This window comes from Polyodon spathula, chromosome 2, assembly GCF_017654505.1.
Source record: "Polyodon spathula isolate WHYD16114869_AA chromosome 2, ASM1765450v1, whole genome shotgun sequence".
Taxonomy (NCBI): Eukaryota; Metazoa; Chordata; class Actinopteri; order Acipenseriformes; family Polyodontidae; genus Polyodon; species Polyodon spathula.
This window is the reverse complement of record NC_054535.1, coordinates 80,258,296-80,280,765: the sequence shown is the minus strand read 5'-3', so window position 1 is coordinate 80,280,765 and position 22,470 is coordinate 80,258,296. Positions and strand designations below refer to the sequence as shown.

General features: G+C 35.3%; 1 protein-coding gene across 1 annotated transcript in view; it reads right to left on the bottom strand.

The window, feature by feature from the left end:
- LOC121301854 (alpha-mannosidase 2-like) overlaps positions 1-22,470 on the bottom strand; it is a 134,495-nt gene that overhangs the window by 75,866 nt on the left and 36,159 nt on the right. The window contains exon 4 of the mRNA XM_041231516.1: positions 17,151-17,322. Coding sequence (XP_041087450.1) covers positions 17,151-17,322 — 172 coding nt within the window. The remainder of the gene's footprint in view (positions 1-17,150; positions 17,323-22,470) is intronic.

The following is a 22,470-nucleotide window of genomic DNA, read 5'->3' as shown; positions in this document are numbered from 1 at the left end:
GACTAGGCTTGTGCTTGGTAAAAAAACAGTGCTGTGTAATAAAGTGTGGGTCAAAATTAGAGGGGAGGTATATAGGACCCTGAATAATGCGTAGTTTGTAGCCTTTGAGTATGGGACTACATTTCCCATAATGCCTCTGTGAGAGAAGAGTCGGGTATCAAACACTGAGTTTTCTACTTAGGCGCACCTGAGTCATTATGGAGCCTCTTACAGTGCAGGGGTTGGTTACCGAAACAGTGTGAGCTATTGGAATTGTATTCAATGTATTTCTTCTGTGTTCATGTAAAACAAAAAGGTATCGCCCTATTTAAACATACTTGCTGTTGCCTAGAGTGCTGTTTACATGAAAGACAGTGCTAAAGATCTAGGGAAAAGCGGTAAAGCCATGAAGAGAAAACACGCTTTGGTCTCAGCTAACAATGATAATAGCGCCATTACAAATGAGAACCAGCAAAGGTTGACACAGTTCACAACTCAATTCAGTACGTTAACCACAAGCTCACACCATGAAACTTACAGTGCATTTTGATGGATATCAAATCTGTTAAATAACATCAGCACTGTGTATATTTGTATGTCAGGTGTAACTTTAAGACTATGTATTACACTATGTAACACAATTTGATATTTGTGATATTTCAAAATATCACTATTTCCAATGGGAAAACGGGCAAATGTGTGTCTTTTCGTTCACAGTCAGAAAAAAACAACATATGAATCCAAATTAACATGTATTTATACTAAAGTAATACAAAAATGACTACAAAAGATTTAGAAGTGAGTAGTTTTTCGAGATTTACGATTATACTGTAAATACAGGAAAGACAGTATAATCATAAATTCCGAAAAACTACTCACTTCTAAATCTTTTGGATTAATTTGGATTCATATGTTGTTTTTTTCTGACTGTGAACGAAAAGACACACATTTGCCCGTTTTCCCATTGGAAATAGTGATATTTTGAAATATCACTGTCCTGGTCACAAAAGCAAAGTTTGTGGGGAATAATAGCCATTTTCTATACTTTTGAGGCATAAGCAATTAGGAAATAACACTTACTACCCAGGAACAAAAAAAAAAAAAATTGTTACACAGTGTTATCAATTAGTTAACAGGGTTTTCTATTACTTAACTGTGTTACAGCAGTTATTTGATTAATTATACAGTGTACTGCAGAAATTCCCCCCCCCCCCCCCCCCCCCCCCCCCCCCCCCCCCATGTTCCCAATGCTATCAGTGGCGCTGACCTTCAGCAAGTTGCATCAAAGCATTGTACATCTTCAAATGAAGTTCTGTAAGAGGAAGGATCTTACACCCACTATAGCTCATTGCAGACAGTGACAACGCATGTGTATATAACCTAAAGGTGCACTAACTGCAGAATAAAACTGTTACTAAAGAAAAAACAGAGATGACCTTAAAATAATGTCCATTAACTACATGTACAGTAATTACAATCTAGTTATTAATAAACTAAGTTGTACGCATCATTTTGCAACAGTGAGGATGAAATATATTATTTTGTTGTAACAACAACAAAATCTGAATACAGTATTAAAAAATTACAGGGGTTCTGTTAAATTACAGTCAACACAAGACAAGCAGACACTGCCGTCAATATGCCCCTTTGTACATCATTGCACTTGGATATCAAGCCAGCCTTCTTTGGCATGAGAGGTGGTAGACAACAGAATCTTTTGTCCCACTATTTGGTGTCTTCAGCAGCCAATTTTCATGGCTTTGCAGTGAAGTCAACAGCTGCGTCTATACTTACACTGTACAGCAGACAGCACATGGCTATCTGATGTAACAGTGAAAAGATATTTAAAAATAAAAATCTGCCTAGCATTGATATTTGCTTTTATTATATCGCCTTACTGTATCTCAGTTAAGATCCAAGTTTAATACTGCTAAAATGTCATGCCATTGATAAACACAATTCTCAAAATAAATCATTTCTGTGAGAGAGTCAAGATGGAAGCTGCATATTAAATAGTAAACTATATGTGGGTGAATACAAGAAAAAAAACAAAAAAACACTAAGGGCTTAGTTAACATTTAGCAAGGTAATATAAACAAAATCGGTAAACCAAAATGTCTGATTTCTGATGGAAGCAGAAGGCACTAGGAAGAACGCAGTAAACATTTAAATCATATTTTAGTGGAAAATTAAACAAAATTTAATCTGCAACTAACCATTAATTCCTCCAAATCAGTACTATGAAGCCCTCACATATCCTTGTAGAGTTACTGAACTGCAAGCAGAATTCACCAGGTATGTAAATATGTACTTATTTGGATACAGTACATACATCTTTTGAACCTTGGCAACTTTTATTATTATTATTATTATTATTATTATTATTATTATGCGATTTTGGTTTATTCCTAATGTTTGATTTAGGATGGTGGATGCCTTGCTTGTCAGATGAGGCAGTGATGGATGCATTCCCTACTGTACAGTATGTATTTATATATGTATTTATATCCATTCCACATAGCACTGTCAGGTGTCATCAGCACTCTGCATATCCAGCTTTCACAGTTTTATCGGAGGAGCTTCAAGATTAAGGTCAAACCAGGTTTGCCTGATCAAAGCTCATATATTTACTGATGGTGATAAACCCTAATAAACAAACTTTGCAAATTAATACTGTTTGTTATATTCTGGTTTAATAAGGGGGTGCATTAAGTATATGAGGAAATAACTGTCTTCCATGCAGAGAAGTGCAATGTCGGAGTTCACTTGATGAATCTTCTAGTCTCTAGTTAATCGGCATGCTTGTGATGTCAAAATGGACAATGTTTGACAACCTTATTTAGTTTGGTCTGATTTTACATGTTGAAAACAAATTCCTTCTCTATAAACAGTGTTCCACGTTTCTGGTGTATTCCAAATTTTACTGAAAACTTACAGGATTTATTTTTAACTGGACATTGTTTACTGGTTTCTAGCCCATTTTTGTCTATTATTCAATATTTTCCCAGTACTGTTTTCTAGGAAATATGCAATAGTTTTATTAAAATGCTGCTTTATTTTAACTCTGATATTGTAATAAGCAGCCCTACAGTCTATCATAGGATACAGCAGACGTTTAGACGTCTGGGGCCGTATTCATAAAGCTAACTTAAGTCTAAGACCAAAAAAATGGCTCAAGTCGTTTTTGCTGACTTTGTTATGACCGAGTCTTCAGTCCGTTTCACAAAACGATTTTTGGGGGGTCTTAACATAGACCAGCATTTCTGTCCTTGCACAACGTCTTCACTGTCTTACATTCGAGAAAAAACCGTTGCCCGAGTGACAGATTGATAATTTAGCTTTTTCACTGGGACTTAAGAAAAATCATTATGTTCTGTAAATTAAATAATGTCAAATGTATGTATTTTATTATAGAATTTCGTAATTTTCTAGTAAAAAATATATAGTTATAACTTTAAACTGACCTGTTGAATTATGTTACAGTGGTTAGGCTATCATTGATTACTGAAGTGTGTGTATGTATATATATATATATATATATATATATATATATATATATATATATATATATAAATCACATGTAAAATATTTGTTAATAAAGTATATTTAAAAAAAAAATGTTTACATGTATATCTTTCCTTGCTTTTAGATGTGTATCCCTTTAAGAAAGACGTTCTTGTTTTTTAATGAAACAGGATACAGTTTCCGGTAATAATGGAGTAACCAGGCAAAGGGGAAAACAGGGGAAGAAACAGTAGTAGGACACACTAAAAAGGGAACACAGGTGGTAGATTTGTTTTATAGCTGTTATAAATTAAAGGTAGATTTACAGCCCTAAGTATAGTTATAATGTTAATGGCACGATCTACATTGCAATAACATATTTAATACTGTAATACAATTTTAAAAAAATAAATAAATAAATCACCCGCAACAAAGCTGGAATTGCATTGCTTCAGTTAGTTGATGCAGATATATCGGTATGTAAAATATTTGTTAGGGTTTGTGACGAAGTGCCCTCCTCTGTGTGTATTTTCTGTTATATGTTGCGTGTGGTGTGTTTAAATGTTGGTGTATAGTCATTGGTACACGGGATATAAACGGGTCTGTGTAACATGAGTGTGTAAAATGTGTATTTATATTTAGGCACAAGGATTGCACAGTACTTCATGTGCAAGTAAAAAGTAATAATATAATATAATATGTGAGCACGGGGAATTGCACTTTATTAATTCACGTGCAGCTGTACCGAGACTCAAACTGAATGATTGATTAGCAGTCGAGTCTTGGTACAGCTGCATAAAAGCAGCATGTTTTCACCCACTCGCGAGTGGGTGTTCGATGAGTGGAGAATGGGATAGGAGACGGAGGAAATAGTGAATAATTGTAAGAATAATAGTTAAAATATCTGCTTACCCAGTTTTGTGTAGTGTTAGTCTGTTTTTGTTTGTCTATTTATTTTGGCGAAATTGTCGTATCCTGTTTGTGTTTGTTACAACCGTTTATTTTCTGTTCTGTTTATTTATTAAATGCTGAGCGAAAGCATTTGCTTAGCTCCACCAAACTCCACCTCTCTCTCTGTTTATTTCCTGGCTCTGGTCTGACTCCACCCACTCCAGCAGTCTTTGTGACAGGGTCTCAACTGACCGTCTGCTAAAATAGTATTGGCTTCTCAATCAATTCTCATCTGGATGATCATCAAATAAATTATATACTATCTGTCACAATGGAGATCAAGCAGGCAGGTATGTCTCGTTTAGACAGTTTAATTATGACTTGAAAATTGGCATAATAACATGCAGTCCACAGAGCTAGCTAACATGCTGCTCATCGCTAGTCTCATCAGCATCAACAGTGTCCCTGCTAGGTGAGTTACATCCGGTCAACGACACTGCGCATAAGCAATCGATCACAGATAGATCAGACATCACTACATTATCACCTGTCGAGCAATGGGGAAAAAAAAAAAAAAAAAAAAAAAAAGTTGTTTCAGTGGCAGATCTGAACTTAAGCCTCCTTCAGGTAGTCTTACAGTTAAGACCTTACTTAAGACCAAAATTCCGTTAAGACTCATTCCTGAATAAGACTTAAGTCCAAATTAATGACTTATGACCAGTCTTAGACTTAAGTCAGTTTTGTGAATATGGCCCCAGATGTTCAAACAACATTCAAACATGGTTCTCTCACTGCACAAATACATCACCTTATCACCTGATTATGTTGGTTAATCAAAGTCTAATTATTGTGGCAATTGCTGGGCATAGTAACTACTAGTTTGATCAAAAATGAAATTGAAATACTTACAAGAAAATATAATATTTTTACTGGATGAGGAATGGGGAGAAAACGTAAATCAGTTTTTGTATATTCAAAAGATAATGAATGTTTCGAAGTACACAAAAATCAGAAATAGCAAAATGGGTCAGGAAATACTGCTGCATTGAGGTACATGTTTGCGCTGACAATAAAACAACATACTGAAAAATAAGCGACAGGTTAAACTAAAACAATGTGACAGATTAACAGTAACAGAGAGACAAGCAATCCATTTATGTGGTTTTACACGGCTTTAGTAAAAAGAAAGCACAAAATGACTGTGTTAATGAGTTTGTCAGAGCGCTGTGCTTTGCTGGACAGCTACTGTTTATTGCAGAGAAGTATGTTTTGGTGACTGTGCGACAGGACTGTCTGGCCATCAGCTAAAACACTGCCTAACGCCGTCAATCTTAATCGTAAATATTTGACAGAAAAAGGTGATAGTTTAGTTGGCAAACTTATGGAACGCATTGACGGAAATGTCCAGTGTGATTTTTGACGTGTCTCTCGATGGCTTGCGCCGCCCAGTTCTGTCAATTTTCATTTCTTTTTTTATGATTTCAAGGTGAATAAACCTGGCTTGTTTTGTGTTGATGTCATATTCATATCTTCTGTAGATCCTATTTCCGTCGTCAGCATAGCGACTGCCCAAACGTTCAAAGTACCAGCTAACTTGGGAAAATGTGCCTTCGACGCTTGCACAGATGTTTCAATTTAAAACTATTTTTTACAGATTTTATCCCTATTTTAATATATGTAAAATAATCTCTGAAAAATTCCTGGAAAATTTTTTAGAGATAAAAAACAAAAACATGTAACACTACTTATAATGTTAAATCTAACAGTTTTTAAAAAAAAAAATCTGGACTAATATGGGTGCGGTTTTTTTTAAATTTATTTTTATTTTTTACTGCACCATTTGTTTGTTTCTAACTTTAGGTTTAAAAGTAAGTAATGTACCTTATTCTATGAAACTGAACCCGTTAGTGATTTCTTTCTTCTACGGCAAGCACAGAAATGCTAACTTTATCACAGCGATGATTGAAATTCACTTTTATCACACCCACATTATTAAAATGTTGATAAATGGTTAATAGCAACCAGTACAACCAGTTGATATACATGAGAGACCTGCCAATCAATTCAAATGTTAACAACGCCTTGAGTCTACAAAGTCATTTTGTGGCTTGTGTGTGTTCTTAAGAAATCCTTAAGAAATGAAAACCTGCTAACTTTACAAAGACTCCAATGTCAACCTCTCTGTTTTTGAGCAGATCAGCATGATGGCTAATATAATAAGTTAGCCTTAGCCAACACTACTGTTGTTGATAAAAAAAATAAAAAAAAAAATAAATCTATTGAAAAGACCATATATACGTCAGAAGAAAATAAATTTACTATTTTTTTTTGAAGAAAAGCAGCACAAAAAAGACTTAGTTTCAGTTAATTAGTCTCCTGTGTGTTTGCCATCTCATTTTCAGGACCAGGAAATTAGTTAGCAACATAAATACTAGGAACATTTAGTCCAAAAACAATAGCACTGAAATACTGTCCTTCTTGAAAACACCTGCTTTGAAAACATAACATATAACTAACAACTGGAGTAAATGGATGAATAAAAATGCGTATGTGAACACATTATTTTGCTTTTCCTGTACTTCTAGCCATCATTTGGTATAATGTGTTGTTTATGCAATGTAAAATGAATAAGACATCCAATGTACACAGTGAAGGCACCACTGTATTCTGGACGCTGTAGTTTATTCTGTTCCTGTTCCTAGCTCTTTATGTTTTTTACAGGAACTTGAACACACCTACTGATTTGCTGTGCATCACAACACTGGAGCACTGAATGAGGGGGTGTTAGAAAATATGCGTACAGGCCGGTCTGACATCAATGGAAAGTGCAAAGCCTGCGCCTTTAAATGATGTTGAAACCGGAACGCAACAAACAAAACAGGAGCTGACTCATGTCACATGACTCAAGCCTTAGTTTCGGTTTTGTTGTAGTTTCGCCGATACACTATGCCTGGGGTCCATATGGACCCCAAACCTAAAACAATTTGGGAAATTCAACCAGGCTACCAGGACCAGAATTACACTTTGCATAGTGTAACAGAATGGGTGCCATTGAGGTCCATTGCCCGGGGCCTACAAAAAACTAGCAGCCCTGAGCACCACACATCAGTTTCACAACCCTTGATTCAGGCTTATAAAGTATTTCACAACTACTATTTAATCTTGTATCATATTCTATAGAGCCGTGTTCAAAGGTTAATTCGCTAGCCAGGAATTCGAAGGTAGTTTTAAACCTTCGAAGGTTCGTCAGCTGGCATTCACACACTGTATGTTTTTTTTTTTTTTTTTTTCTGTTAACAGAAACCGTTTGTGGATGTGTGAATTGAAAATGAAATGTCACTCACATGCAAAATTCGATCTTTTGATTTGTATAATGCATATTATGTAAACAAAAGTTCTTGTATTCAAATCCATTACCAAATCATTATACGTAGCAGCTCTATATGGCGCTGCTGCTGTGTATGGAGCAGGGTATAGTATCCAAATTACTGAGGGGATACCTGTAGTGGTTGTAGTGCTTCAGTAAAATTTGCATTGAATACCTGGTGTACAAGGCAATGTAAGAGACGTGCTTCGGTAGAATTTAGTTTTAAACATACAAAATATACACAAACACTAATCATTTTAATTTCGACAACTGAGAACTGTCCGCCCCTCCCGCCTCCAGCTCATGTTATCCAGAGGCAAACCTTTAGTATCTTCATTCGCCATCTCAACAGCAAAGCGTTGTATAGAGTAAGCTGTACTGAAAGAAATGTCTCGAAACCCCATCTGCTGTTTGGGATTTTTTTGTTAAATGCCCAGATGACCAAAATAAAAGTTGAATGCAAACTGTGCAAACAACTGTTGATGTATTATTATTATTATTATTATTATTACAGAGACTGTTAAATAAAGCTTTGTTTTTGCCGAAGTCCACTGCAGTCCGCTGATATAATGTATATATCGCAAACAAAATCAATTACGTATAAATAAACAGTGTATTTTTATTTAAATGATAAAAACATGATTACTGTTCTACATAACATATTTTTAACTACATGTGAATGTTTTATTTCATTTATATGGATTACCTGTAAAATAATAGGATTTTCAATTAAATATAAACAAGTAGCTACAGTGACATCACCAGTAAATTATGCAAATTGGTAAAAGGTTCAAACCGTCCTTCGAAGGTCAAAATGTACCCTTCGTTGCAGCCCTAATAGTCTAGAATCATCAAATAAATACCGGTTAAATTCTGACTGATGACTGTGTCAGCGTATTAACCTTTATTTAAATGCAGGTCTAAGCCAAGGAGGCACATTTTCAGCCAATAGCACTGATGAAGCTATTACCCAAAAAGCTGACTTCTTTTACAACCTCAGTTTCTTAGTATGGTTGATATCAATCACTGATTTTTTTCAAGATATATTATTCAACTCACAGCTGTGTACTCCCACTCACTGAAAGTAATGCAATCTTCCACCTACAGTAAATTTTAGCCTACTGCAGCTAGATGGAAGGATTTTAAAATAAATGCTTTATACAGCTTCCCCTTTAGACAATGCTACAGTACAAAAGACTTCACTAAAAACATCAGATACAGTTTTAACTGCAAATGCTAAAATGTTTTGTTTACTTCTTGGTACTCAGTTGAAGCTAAAATGGTTGTATCAAACACAAACGTAAAGTAGATCAGTACATACTGTCTAACAACTACACTATGAATACCTGAATAGATGAAATCTGGTCATTCAATAAGGTCAAGGCACTCTTAGACTTTTATGAAATCGATGATTAACCATACCCTAACCTTTTCTTAACAAATTATGAACAGCAGCTAAAAGTTCAGGGGCCTTTCTGGTAGATGAAAAGGATCAGCTACACCCTTCATTTAGGTGACTAATATTTAATTAAATTAAGAACATTCTTAAATGGAAATAACCCACTTCTCAGAGAGATTAGTGTCACCCAGTGCCATCGTATTGGTTGCCAAAACAAATACTACAGAAACCGGCAGCAATGCTCAAATCTAACTTGTTATTAATGTCATTAGTCATCTGCAGTCTGTCTGATTCCCCTACTGCACATGAAGCTTCAGTATAAAACACACACACACACACACACAGGTTTTATACATATTGCTCAATATACATTTCAATAGCAATTCAACATACATTTGGAGCATTTTCCTTTTTTTATTTGCAAAAATGTCACTTTCATTGTTGGTATGTACTCACTAATAATAAATGTTCAGAAACCAAATCAAATTATGTTTATTACAATCTTATAAACAGGTTTAAGTTTTCACAATACTTAAGAAACATGAGAGGGGATGGCCAAGTAACGGCTTTTCATTTTACGCATGATAGGAACGGATTTAAGATTAACCAATGAAGCATATACAGCTCAAGTGAAATGAGTTTTGGAGCTCTGAGGTGGAGTTTTCTGTTGGAGATTTTAACAGGAAATAATGCAGTAACAGAACTATATTTCTGGATACTTCTATAGCAAGGGATCCACATGAATAAGTGTTTGTAGGTCTTTTTATTTTTAGTAAAACACATGCAACTTACTTTTTATGAGCAGCCCCTTTACTTGAACCATGAACATGAACATACATTGTTCATGAACTATGAACATGAACAAAATTGTTCATGTTGTGCCATACATAAACACATTACATTCTCTGTCAAGTGGACCAAAGATGGTGGCTTGAGAGTTGAATTTTGGTCTTTGAACAACTCTGCTCTTATTTAGTCAAGAAGTGCTGATAAGGCACAAACAGATCTTACTACTTTAACAAACACTTATTGTAGAAGGAACAGCAATATTTCACCATAAAAGCTGAAATGTTAAAAAGCTTAAAATTCTCATCCCAGAAGAATAGACTTTCATTTCTTCCATTTGTCAAAAGGTTACTAGCGAAAAATAGGAAATGTTCAGGGGTTGAGTAAGCAGGACACTGAGAAGGCTTTCCTGTTTGATTTCCTTTTTTTTCCTACTAAACCCAAAAATGTTTATTTTTTTCAGTTTTTTGAAGGGTTATCTTATTGGTGCAAAGAAAACTGCAATTTCCGGGAATAAGAAGGTGGCTTGATTGTGATCATGAAAAATCTACAGTTTACAAAACAGTAAGAGCCCAGCTACGTTTGATGTCTTTAGTTATATAGCAACACCCTTAAAATAACAATTCCCCAAATCCCAAATTTACAGTAGCAAGCTATGTACTACTGATGTGTCAATTTTCTATCTAACTAATAACAAAACAAAAAAAAACTATGCCACAACATCAACAGCTGGCCTGAGGTCCTTAAAAAAAAGTCTGCTACAGTGTAATCAGAAAACCTATTTGTGTGTTAATGTTGTTACTTGATGTTGGGATCAGTGTAATGTAATGGTCTGATTTAGTTCTGCCGGCCATGTTTCCTCAGGCACACTTGAAAATGAACTTGTTTGTTTCAATTAATTTCCTCAGCTGAACATGCTTAAAATAAGTAAATGGAAGATGCTATCTTAATCCTAGCAGAGCTTCAGAAAGAATATGTTTTTTGTGAAAAGCAATAAATCTTGTATGTGTCAGAGAATTATTGTTACCAATAAAATAAATGTATACAAAATAAAATTATTTTATGGGGATGCTTGACATGTGCCTCACATTTTGACATTTCTTAAAACATTTCCATTTTAATTATTAGTTTTGCGCAGTACAGGCACATACAACTCTTACAATGCCACAGAAACTAGGCTTCTGCTGCTGACTAAACCCTGTTCCTCTTTTAAATTCTAAAAGCAGCAAACAAACAAATACAAAAAAACAACAAGAATTACTTCCAGCAATCTAGTTTGATCCTTGATAGGATTCCTTCCTCACAAGCTGCACAAACCTGAAGTTTGGGATATTGTGCCTACACTGTTTGATAACATTATGACAGTGAGGCAATTTCCACTTGCTAAACTGATCTGCAATTCAATGTCTCTTGTTTTGTACTAGTCGCATGACATGGGATTAAAGTGTTTTGGTTCCATCCTAAGGACTTGGGAGCAGAAATGCCAATATTCGATATAAGACGAAACTCAAATAACACAGTCTCCTAATTATGAACCCCGACAACCGCATTATAACGTGGTAGCACTGTATACATTTTTTTTTTACATGTCCTCTTTCCCATTTACACGATTACGGCTATGGTGTTTCACTGCCCTACTGCTTTGTCCGGGTCCTATAAACTTGCATATCTGTTGTGTTCTACCAATCACATTTCCCTACAACCAACAATACCTCCAGGTGAAGCAACAGCAAGTCATTGTATTGTTGCTATCCCTATGTCAAACAGTGCACAAAGAAAAATTACTTTTTAGGTGCAGTCACTTCACTTAAATCATCTCCACAAACATACAAATGTAGCTTACTGATTTGTTTTAGCTTTTTTTTAAATGCTTGTTCCCACCATATTAGGAAAACATTTACAAATTAGGTTCTTTGTGAAATGCCATATCTGTATAAAGTATGACAAAACCAACATAGTGTTGGACTGACTCTTGGCAAAGCCCTCACTATAAGAAGCAAAACGTACCAGCCTTGCAAGTATAACTGGCTAATGACACAGAATTAAAGTCATACTGTAAGTAGGGATTCAAATAATAGAATCTGGCAGTTCTCACATGCAGACCTTCAGAGAGATCAATATAATTACTAGATATAATATATGTTTAACATAGCACAGCATTAATAGGGATCAGAAAACAAACAGCCATTCCCAGCTGCTTTTAATTTACATTTTTTAAAGATTGCTTTAAAAAAAAAAAAAAAGTGGTTTTAATATACCCATGTATGAACCAAATGCATGACAGTATACAAACAAAAGGCAGTCCATTATCACCAAGTAAGCATTTCAAAAAAGGGGTGTGGCAAGAGCGAGCATATAGTTGAAAATTATAGTAATTTAATATAAACTTCCACTCCATGTGCAAAAGGCATTCAGCTGGGTTCTAGAAGATAAAGTGTTAAGTCTGCTTGCTCTGGGGTACTGTAAGGTCTTTTTTTTTTTTTTTTTTTTTTTTACAAAAACATAAAAATAAAAACCATCACAATTCAAGCAGCAGTGTAGAAATGAATGCTGGTGTCCAAGCACTTTTATTTTGCACTGTGTGCTGTGTTACAAAATGAACTAACAGCTGGAACACATGGAAACTCATTTCCCAGAGCGGTTGAAGCATAAGCCCACAGGCACTTGTTGTCGAGGTTCAGTTCAATGATTTTTTAATTATTGCTCACCCTCATTCCACCTCTGGAGGCATAGGCGGAGCGTAAGTCTTTCGTTTGGGGAGGCTTTTCCCCCTGCACTTATTGAACACAACGATGTACAGTAAGAGACACACACATTTTATTATATATATATATATATATATATATATATAAAATTAAGACTTGATTTATTTTTTTTCCGTTACTAATGAGTCTGAATACTAAGTTTCATTCATTGTGTTGAGTTTGAAAAATAGCTGGACTAACGGACACACGTAAAAGCTGTAAACTGGATTCATTCTCCTGCGTCTTTTTGAGAACTTGTACTATATAATAATTTATACCACAAAACAGACCTTGAAAACACTATTTGCAGACCAAATAAATTAAGTTTAACATAGTACTAGCTTGTACTTTAGAACATGTTATGCCTAGTTAAGCAAATTAGAAAAACAGTAAGGATTAAAAGCTGCAACCTTTAAATCCGTTAACCTGCTCTGCAGTCTTACAGTACCTACACCAATTTCAAACACCATTTCCATCACTTCACACCAATTTAAATCAATTATTAATACTGATTACTAAGCTTCTAAACATGCACTTACTGTCGTACTTATAATCAAGGGGCATTCAACGTATTTCATAAAGTATATTGCAAAAAAAATAAAATAAATGAATGCACTCTTACTGTAAACTGTTGAATATCTATATGGGGCTCAGATCGGAGGGAAGAGTGGATGTCAAACCAGCCAAGCATTGTCTCCTCGAATGACACTGAAATACAACTAAATCCTGTATTTTGGGCCTTGGTGATATTGCAACAGGACAGTCATAGCCTTGTTTACCAGTGTGTCTTTGCTAGCAAAACCATTCATTTACATCAGAATATTAAAATATGTTTTTATATTTAGAGTACAGTAAGCAGGCAGACGCGGTTTTCTGCTTTCCTTGCAGACACTTTTTTAGAAGTTCAAAAGATCCGCTTTCACTGAAAATGTAGTGAAGGACTGGAAATCTAAAGAAAAAACTTCAGAAACTTTCATAATCTGGCACCAAAAACAGTGTTCTGAAAGGTGGCATTTGTTTAAATAGTTAAAGGAAGTATGTTCTGACTGTAGCGTCAGTTATCAAATTCTAACAAACCACTATGCGTGAAAATAGACAGTATGCGACAAAAATATTTTACCACAAGTTCTGTAAAGTCAGATTTGAATCAAGCTGTTTGTATAGATAACAGCAATTTGAATAAATGTAGAAATTGTGAAGTGGATGTTCCACGTAAGGGATTGAGCGAAAAGGATTCAGAGTTTTCGTCGGCTGCCTCCTGCAGCGGTATGTGGGGCTCAGATCGTCTGGAAGAAATGACATTAAACCAGCCAAGCATTGTCTCCTCCAATGACACTGAAATGCAACTAAATCCTGTATCTGTTCTACAGTATTGATTTTGATATGCCAGTTGCCCTAGCGGTCTGGCGGTTGCACAGTAGGAAAACTAGAAATATGTTTGTTAGACCTGCTTTGGGCGCTTGCATGATAAAAAAAAAAAAAACGATCTTCTTCTTTCACAAATATTTTTTGAGTTGGTCAGAAAGATTTCTTTTGAAGGTTTTTCTTTTGAAGGTTTGGGCAGTTGATATAATATATATATATATATATATATATATATATATATATATATATATATATATATATATATATATATATATATATATATATATATATTTTTTTTTTTTTTTTTTTTGGAGGGGGAAAACACTCATCTCCTGAATGTTGTTTAGAACTACAGTGCCAATAATCATAAGTTCTGATAAATTATGCTATAGATCTTGCCTGTACCAAAATTCAGCACTGTCAGGTTAATATGGAGAGAGAGAGAGAGAGAGAGAGAGAGAGAGAGAGAGAGAGAGAGAGAGAGAGTTAACAAAACAGTATTTTATCTTCTGACAGTCTAAAGGCCAATCATACTACATTTCCAGTTCCTAATACAAGGTTTTGTAAATTAAAATCATTCAGTAAGCTTTTTTTGTAGCTTGTCCACACCAGGGTAAGAAAAATAAGTAGTTGACTGTAAAAGCAATAACACTTTTTTTTAAGCCACAAAGTAAAAACAACAAAATGAGATAGGTAGCAAAGACACAGCAAATTTGGTTTCAGTTTTCAGTTTTGACTGAGCAACAGAGCAAACATGACTACAACAAATATGATAACGCCACAGAGGATTTATAACTGACAAACTAGGTTTATGCCCAAAGCAAGACACATGTGAATTTAATTTTGCTGAGGAAAGCCTAAAATCTATTGTGGGTACACTGTAAAACACAGCCTATAGTTAGAGGGTTTATAAGGAAACCATTTAAATAAACAAGTCTTTTAACCACCTACACAAATTTAACAGAATCTGCATTTTCATTCTTTAACAATTTCCTTGTTTGTCAGAAAATGTATACAGCATCCACACAGCTATATTGCTTGCTCCTTGAGTTTAGATTATTTCCATGGTTAGATTAAACCGACTGCCAGAATTGTTTACATGCAATATTTCTTTTATTAAAGAAAATCCTTCTTGATATTTCACAATTTCTGTCAGGCTTTGGATGCAATTTTCCCAGCCAGGTAATTTGATAAGATAATATAACACTGGCCATGGGGAAACACAACATTTAAAAAAAAAAAATCCATAGGTCTTATCATCACCAAGTGTTACAATGGAAAATGGATTAGCGAGTGCAAGGCCTTAAACATACAGCTTGCACACACACACACACACACACACACACACACACCAGCTGCTCAGTTAATTAACCATGTGATACGAACAGAAGGTTCAACAGCGACCCCATGGGTAATTTATCCCCTTCAGGGATGAAATCTCGTTCAAAAGGGATATTGTTGAAGCAATGTATGTGCGTAATTCATATTTCACACATTTTTGCACCCGGAGAGCCACTTAACCGATTCTCATGAAACTTGGTATTAAAATTACTTAGCATAGAATGTCTGATCCTGGGGATATATGGGGGTGTCTGTCTGTCTGCCTGCTCGTACATCTATCTGAGCCAAAGGGGGACCAGAGCCAAAGGGGGACAGGATGGCCATGGCCTTCGATGGCTGAAAACATACCTACGATCATCCATGGCTAGGGCTGGGTTTTTTTCACGGTTCTCACGGATTTCTGTGAAATTTACAATTGCCGTGTAATATGTAGTTCCCTGTGAAAATAAAAATTTCTGAAAGAATAGTGCAACTATTAGGACTGTCAATCGATTACAATTTTTTGATCTGTTAATTTATGGGCATTAATTGATTAAAAATCGGTAGATTAATATGTGCACATTTTTAATAAAAGTAACAATATTATAGCGGCTGTCCTGCATTGTTATACTAAAATAAGGCTATATTTGCATCCCGAGTCATTCGAAGAAAAGGCATAACACCACAGTAGTGACGTCAAAAAGTGATAATTCCTCAAGAGGAAAATATACTTGAACCCATTCGACTCCTCAAGACCTTCACTTTCAATTCAAACACAAAATATCTTGTTTTCAATCACTCATCAATACCCACAGTAAATAAATGTTAATTAATGATCAAAAAAAATAGAATACATTAAAAAAAAAAAATAGGTATAGCTGGTTTATTCGTATCTCAGAGAAACTGGAGAGGAACGGAAAATTAAAACGAGGTAAAGGCAATCATCCAAATAAAGCTGAAGCACTAATGGATAACGACATAGAACGTCTGTACAGCACCGAAACACTAAGTTTAAAAAAACAACTGTACTCCTGAATCTCGTCCTCTTTAATATTAGCATTACACTGGACTGCAGCGGAGAAAATGCTATTGGTTGATTTTATTTTATAACCAACATAGAACTGCACAATTAAATAAAATGTAAAAATTGCGATCAACTCTTTAGTTGATTTAAATCTATTATAAATATGTATATTTGATTAATCAGAGCAGCCCTAGCAAATATACATATTTTTGTCAATCAAAATAATAACAGCAAACGTGTGCCTTACTAACGCTCTACCAGTTACACTGAATGCATTAACCTAGCAGCTGGTTTAGTTTGCTTTAACGAAAGACACACCAGCTGCATCAAAAATGGAAAATATTTCTGCTAAAGATCAATCTGTCCAGTACAAAAATATATTGGGGGAAAAAGATTTTTGGTTGATGGCTCTTACATATACATACACCTCTTGAATGATTGTTTAAAACTACACTGCCAACAAGCATAAGTTCTGATAAAGTTTGCGGTTTTGTCTTTTTTATTTTGCAAAATTGATACATGTAATATTATGCTAGAGATCTTGCCTGTACCAAAATTCAGCACTGCAAACCATAGCAGGTAAATATGTAGAGTACTCACATATATATATATATATATATATTATATATATATATATATATATATATATACAAATAAAAATATGTTTTGCTTACAGCCTCCAGTACATCTATAATAATTAAAGAACCCATTCTTGAATGCTGTTGTTGTTACTTTGAGGTCACTGAAGTACACTCCACTTAAACGACAAACCTTTTCACAGCAGCCTTCTTTTGGCTGTCAATGTTGTCCCACCATTTGGAGAAGTAGGAGATCTCTGACCAGATCATTTTCATTTGTTCTTCTTCATGCAGTTTCACCACCATGTTATTCAATATGTGTTGAGTCTGGTCTTTGTAGTAGTCATCAAATGTTTTTATCCAGCCTGAAAAATGTACAAAAAAACATGCTCTAATAATGATGTTTTGGGGGTTGTATAATAAATATTCATAAAAATAAATGCATATGATGTGACCTTTAAAAGGTGAGGTGTCCTGCGTATTGACAACAACTTTTTGCTATGTTATAATACAAAATATTATAACTTTATTCAGAGAAAATGAACTGATTACCCTTTGACATTTCCTTAGTAGGGTCATTGGCTTTTCTTACTATTGTGACACTATTGCAAAGCAAACATCAATATTGTGCCGACTTCAGCATTTCTTGCCTCTGCTTTCTCATGCAAACTACAAATTTATCTCTGAGAGCAGACTGCCAAACAGTTGGATGGTTACATAAGAGTAAGATTTCAGCTTCTGATCAGCCCAGTGGAGTCACAGTGAACATGCCTTGTGATCCCATTGCTTGCTAAAGTACCCCACCCCCACACTTCCTGTAATACAGCTACAGTGCTAGATGTTATTCCAGTGGTCATGTATGTCGACGTTTATGCAAATGCAAGCTGGAAATGAGTTTTGAAAAACCATTTGAACTGCTTCTTGCAACTATTATCTACTAATTACAACAAGTATTAAAAACACCTAGCAAATAGGCGGGTCACCTAATCCTCAGAAACAACACCAACTGCTCTCCAATAACTATTTCCTTACTACAAAAGTGTACTGTACATCTCAGTAAGTTCAATGCCTAAGCTGTACACCTGCTGAACGTGAAAGTGAATGGGTAGAACATCAAAATAATAGTTTTATGGTTTGCTGTATGCTTACAGAACGTAACTAATTGCTCCTGCTTCCCCCGGGATGCCTTTGTAAACAAGCTGTTTACAGCTCATGTGGCTTTTCCAATGAATACAATTTTAAATAAATAAATACATTCTCAGCACTAATGAACGATTCAAATCAACTTTATATTCAGAACTCAAGACAGAAGTTATATTAAAATTATGAGGTTATATTAAAATTATACAATACACTTATACGACCACACCAAGAATATTGTGTCCAGTTCTAGTCACCTTATCATTAGAAAGACATTGAGGCATTGGAGAGAGTACAGAGGAGAGCAGCACGATTAATTCCAGGATTGAAGGGTGTCATATGAAGACAGACTTAAAGAGCTGAATCTGTATAGCCTAGAAAGCAGAAGAGCCAGAGGTGACTTAATAGAGGTATATAAAATTGTCAAGGGGTTTAACTGCTGATAATTATTTTTCGCAGGTCACAAAGAGCAGAACCAGGGGCCACGGGTGGAAGCTGAAGAAGGGCATATTCAGAACCGAGGGGAGAAGGAGCCTTTTCAAGGAAAGGGTGGAGAACCAGTGGAACAGGTTGCCGGAAAGAGATGTTGAAGCAGAGACTATCAGATCCTTCAAGAATAGACTGGATGCTGTCATGAACAATACTGTATAACCATCTCTGTGATCATAATAAGACCTTTAGCTAGCCGTCTGGAGGAAAGGTAGTCCGCTTAGCCACAGATTCCCACTAAATGGTTAGGGTTTTTAAACGAGCGAGCATAGGTGGGCCAAATGGCCTTTTCTCATTCTAGAATTTCTTGTGTTCTTAAAAAAAATAAATAAAAAATACTGACTAGCTCTATATCCAAGACAGGATATTAATGGATTTTTGAGTTTACATCAGTGCTGTGTGACAGCATGAGTGTTGAGCATCATCACATTCGATGCTGTCACTTGGTGCAACTAGAAAAGTAGCACAGTGTTATGGAACTGCTTTTTAATAATAGTATGGGCATTACTTTGTGTCAGTTATTATCATTTGGTTGTCAGTCCATGGGTGTGCAGGCTTCTCATTTCCAGCCGGCGGCCGGCTAAATTGCCGACTACAAGCGATGTTGGTGAAGGCTGAACTGTACAATTTTATAATCCTGGGCTTGTAATGGAATGTGAAACAAGCAATGCGATTGGTCGAGCAAGGTTTCCACTGTCCGCATATTGGATGGATATGGACAGCTGGAGCCTTGTCACATATTCTAAATTACTGTGCTGCCTCACAGAATTTAAACTAAGTATCAGTAGCCATCTTGCTTACACTCACTTACAGATGTCCAGCTGTAACTATGAAACTGAGTGACCAATTACCTGCAAAAAATCCCAAAGTAGTAAGTAGACATGCCGATTTGGATGAAGAACAATTAAATGAACTGGAAGATAGCAAAACAGAAAGAAATACCAATTTATTTTTTTAAATCACTTTATGCTCACTCACCCCGACTTTGTCACTTCAAATAATGTACTGGACTGGTTGGTTCCATTAATATTTTTTTGAAACTTAAAATGTGTCTTGTTTTTGTTTCGTTTTTTTTTTTGTATAAAACACACAAAAAAAAAAAATGGAATACATAAAAAAACAGAAACAAAACTACAGCTTATGGCTTACCTTTTCTGTATTCAAATGTACTACCAGTTAATATTGCTTCTTATCTTATGTCTTTAATTTAGAAATTGCTTCACATTTTTCTCTTCTGTCTCACTTGGTATTTCTTTCACCACTTTTTTTCTGAGAGTAATAAATTATTGCAAAACCAAAACGGAGTTTGCTCAAATATGTCGACATTACTTACTTTGAAATTCACTGTGTGCTAAGACAAGTTTGTGTTTTTAAAATTCTAATATAAATAAAATTATTTATTTTGTAATTACTCTTCATAGACACATACAAGTAACTTTTTTGCTCTTTAAATCTCTACACCTACAATCATAAAAAAATTAACAAAGTTCTACACTTCTTTTGAATTTTGGGTCCTGATTAAGGCACATATTTAGAAGGCCCTGCAAAACCCTGAAATTCGTTTTCGGTAGAGGGCGTTGCCATCTGCACCCACGCTGGTGGAGGACCCCCATACCCCACTGCCTTCTACTTAGGATTTCTAGACTGGGTGTGGTTATGACGCTTACTGAAGCGTGTGAATTTTAATTGAGCATTCCTAATGGAAACATATGGTTACAGTACAACGTACTGGGTAGAAGACACATCTTACAACACTATACCAGAGCTCAAACTGCTGTCTTCAACCTGCTTAGCAGCTCTTTAAATAACAAATGGTGTTCCACGTGTAATTGCATCCCACTGTAGCTTCTAAGGACAAAAGGCTACAGAATGGTTCATGCACTGTAACTAGAAAAATATAACCAAGTATTGAGAGGACCAGTTAAACAATACTTACATTTTTAATAATTAATAATTTGATACATTTTCTTTTTTTCAAAAGCTGTTGTGATATACAACATGTAAAAAAAAAAATCTCACAAGTAATAAAAGAACCAAGACTTCAATGTTATATGAGAGGATTAACAGAAATAGTATAGTACTGAATGACTATCTGTTGACAGGGACCACTGCAGAATCCTCTGTTCATATTTACTTCTATTTAATTAGGTTACTTGTTTATAAAGACCACATTTAGGAAGTCCATTGAGAGGTTGCTATTAACTTAGACAAAAATGGTGTAACCTGTACTGAACTGTTTTATTTAACTATTAAACTATTTTGGCCTTTGTCCCATCATTCAAGACGAATACGGTTTCACTAACAAAGTTGTGTGTCAGGGCAGCCAAAAATTACTTTTGACGATAAATAAGGTCCAGTCCTGACTTACTAACGTATTTAAAAATTGAAAAATTAGGCCTAGCATATTTAATAGCTATTTTGAAAATCAGGATAACAGTGCAGGGATAGTGCAACGTCTACAGTGCAGGGATAGTGCTGTGTCTACACACCAGAATAAACCTGCTTGATGACTCCTGTAATCACCTAGGGCAGTGTTAAACAAATAATTCAGATACTGAGCACACACTTGTACTCCTATCATATGCTACCTTTCCATAATGCGCCTTTCATGACCTATTCACAAGAAACAGATGCTGCTGCTGTTAAATCCTCTACTTTCAATTCATCTGTATAATCATTTAAACTCCTACAACATCAAAGCCTAAGGCTTACATCTTTATGATGAGGTTAGACACATACAAAAGTAAACAATGCATTATTTGTTTACGTAAAATAAAGATGTACAGAGGGGAGAATGCTACTTTGCTAGCAGAGTACTGAATAGAAAGAAACGACATACTTAACAGATCCAGCAGGGGCAATGACAACAGCTCTACTTTCAGTTTCATCAAAAGAAAAAAAAACTAATTTAATTGCATCTCGTCCCTCTGATGTCCAGATGTAATTCCAGCCTGGGCCTTGTTCCCACCCCTGTTTTAAATTACTGATTTGAAACAATTCAACTTTCATCCAGATCCTAAAGTAGTTCATTATTTCATTACACCTGTTAAACATTCCTGCAGTACAGACTTATTGTCCTCTGATCAGGATATCTTGCAAATAGATTCACTTTTAGATACAATACAGATCCAGGCTTTTTTAGTCTGGAACATTTTCTAAGTGCTTGATATTTAGGGAGCAGTGAATAGTAAACCTTGTTAAGTGAAGAATTTGACATATGTTTGGTTACTCAAGGATGTAAATAACACATATCCTGTTGTACGATTAAAATTATCCACGCCCATACATACAGTACACACAGGTCCATTTATAATCCTGTCTTGGATACTTTGACATATACTACAAACAGTGTTACAAGACAGTACTTTTACACAGCATCCTCCTTGCATAATAAGTGGTATAATACATGACAACAACTGCATTCATCTTGGAAGAAAAAAAAAATGTTTGGAGTGAGCCCATGTCTTAGGAGTCCTATTATCCATGTACTAATACCTGGGGATGTTGCCTTGAAGGCAGACTGGAAAATTTGGTTTGCAGGTTCATGGAAGATTCATCAAATGTTCGCTAGAGAGGCTCACAAGTGAAATGAGTAATGCCACTTCTCAGGCAAACCTTTTAATCACTGCTGAAGATGCTTCAGATGAAGGCAGTAGACACTGTATTCACATAAAGTAACTGCTTTCCAGCCCACAAGCACACAGACAGTATAGAGATTTTTTCTTTTTCTCTACTGTATCCCAGTCTTGGAACAGAGAACATACACACGGACACTTGGACACATGGACACATTCAACTGGTTTTTCCTCGACTGTTCGAATTTGTCAACTTAGTATTGGTTCTGACCCTAGTTTCTGATAATTGATAAAGAGCTGGTTGTGAAA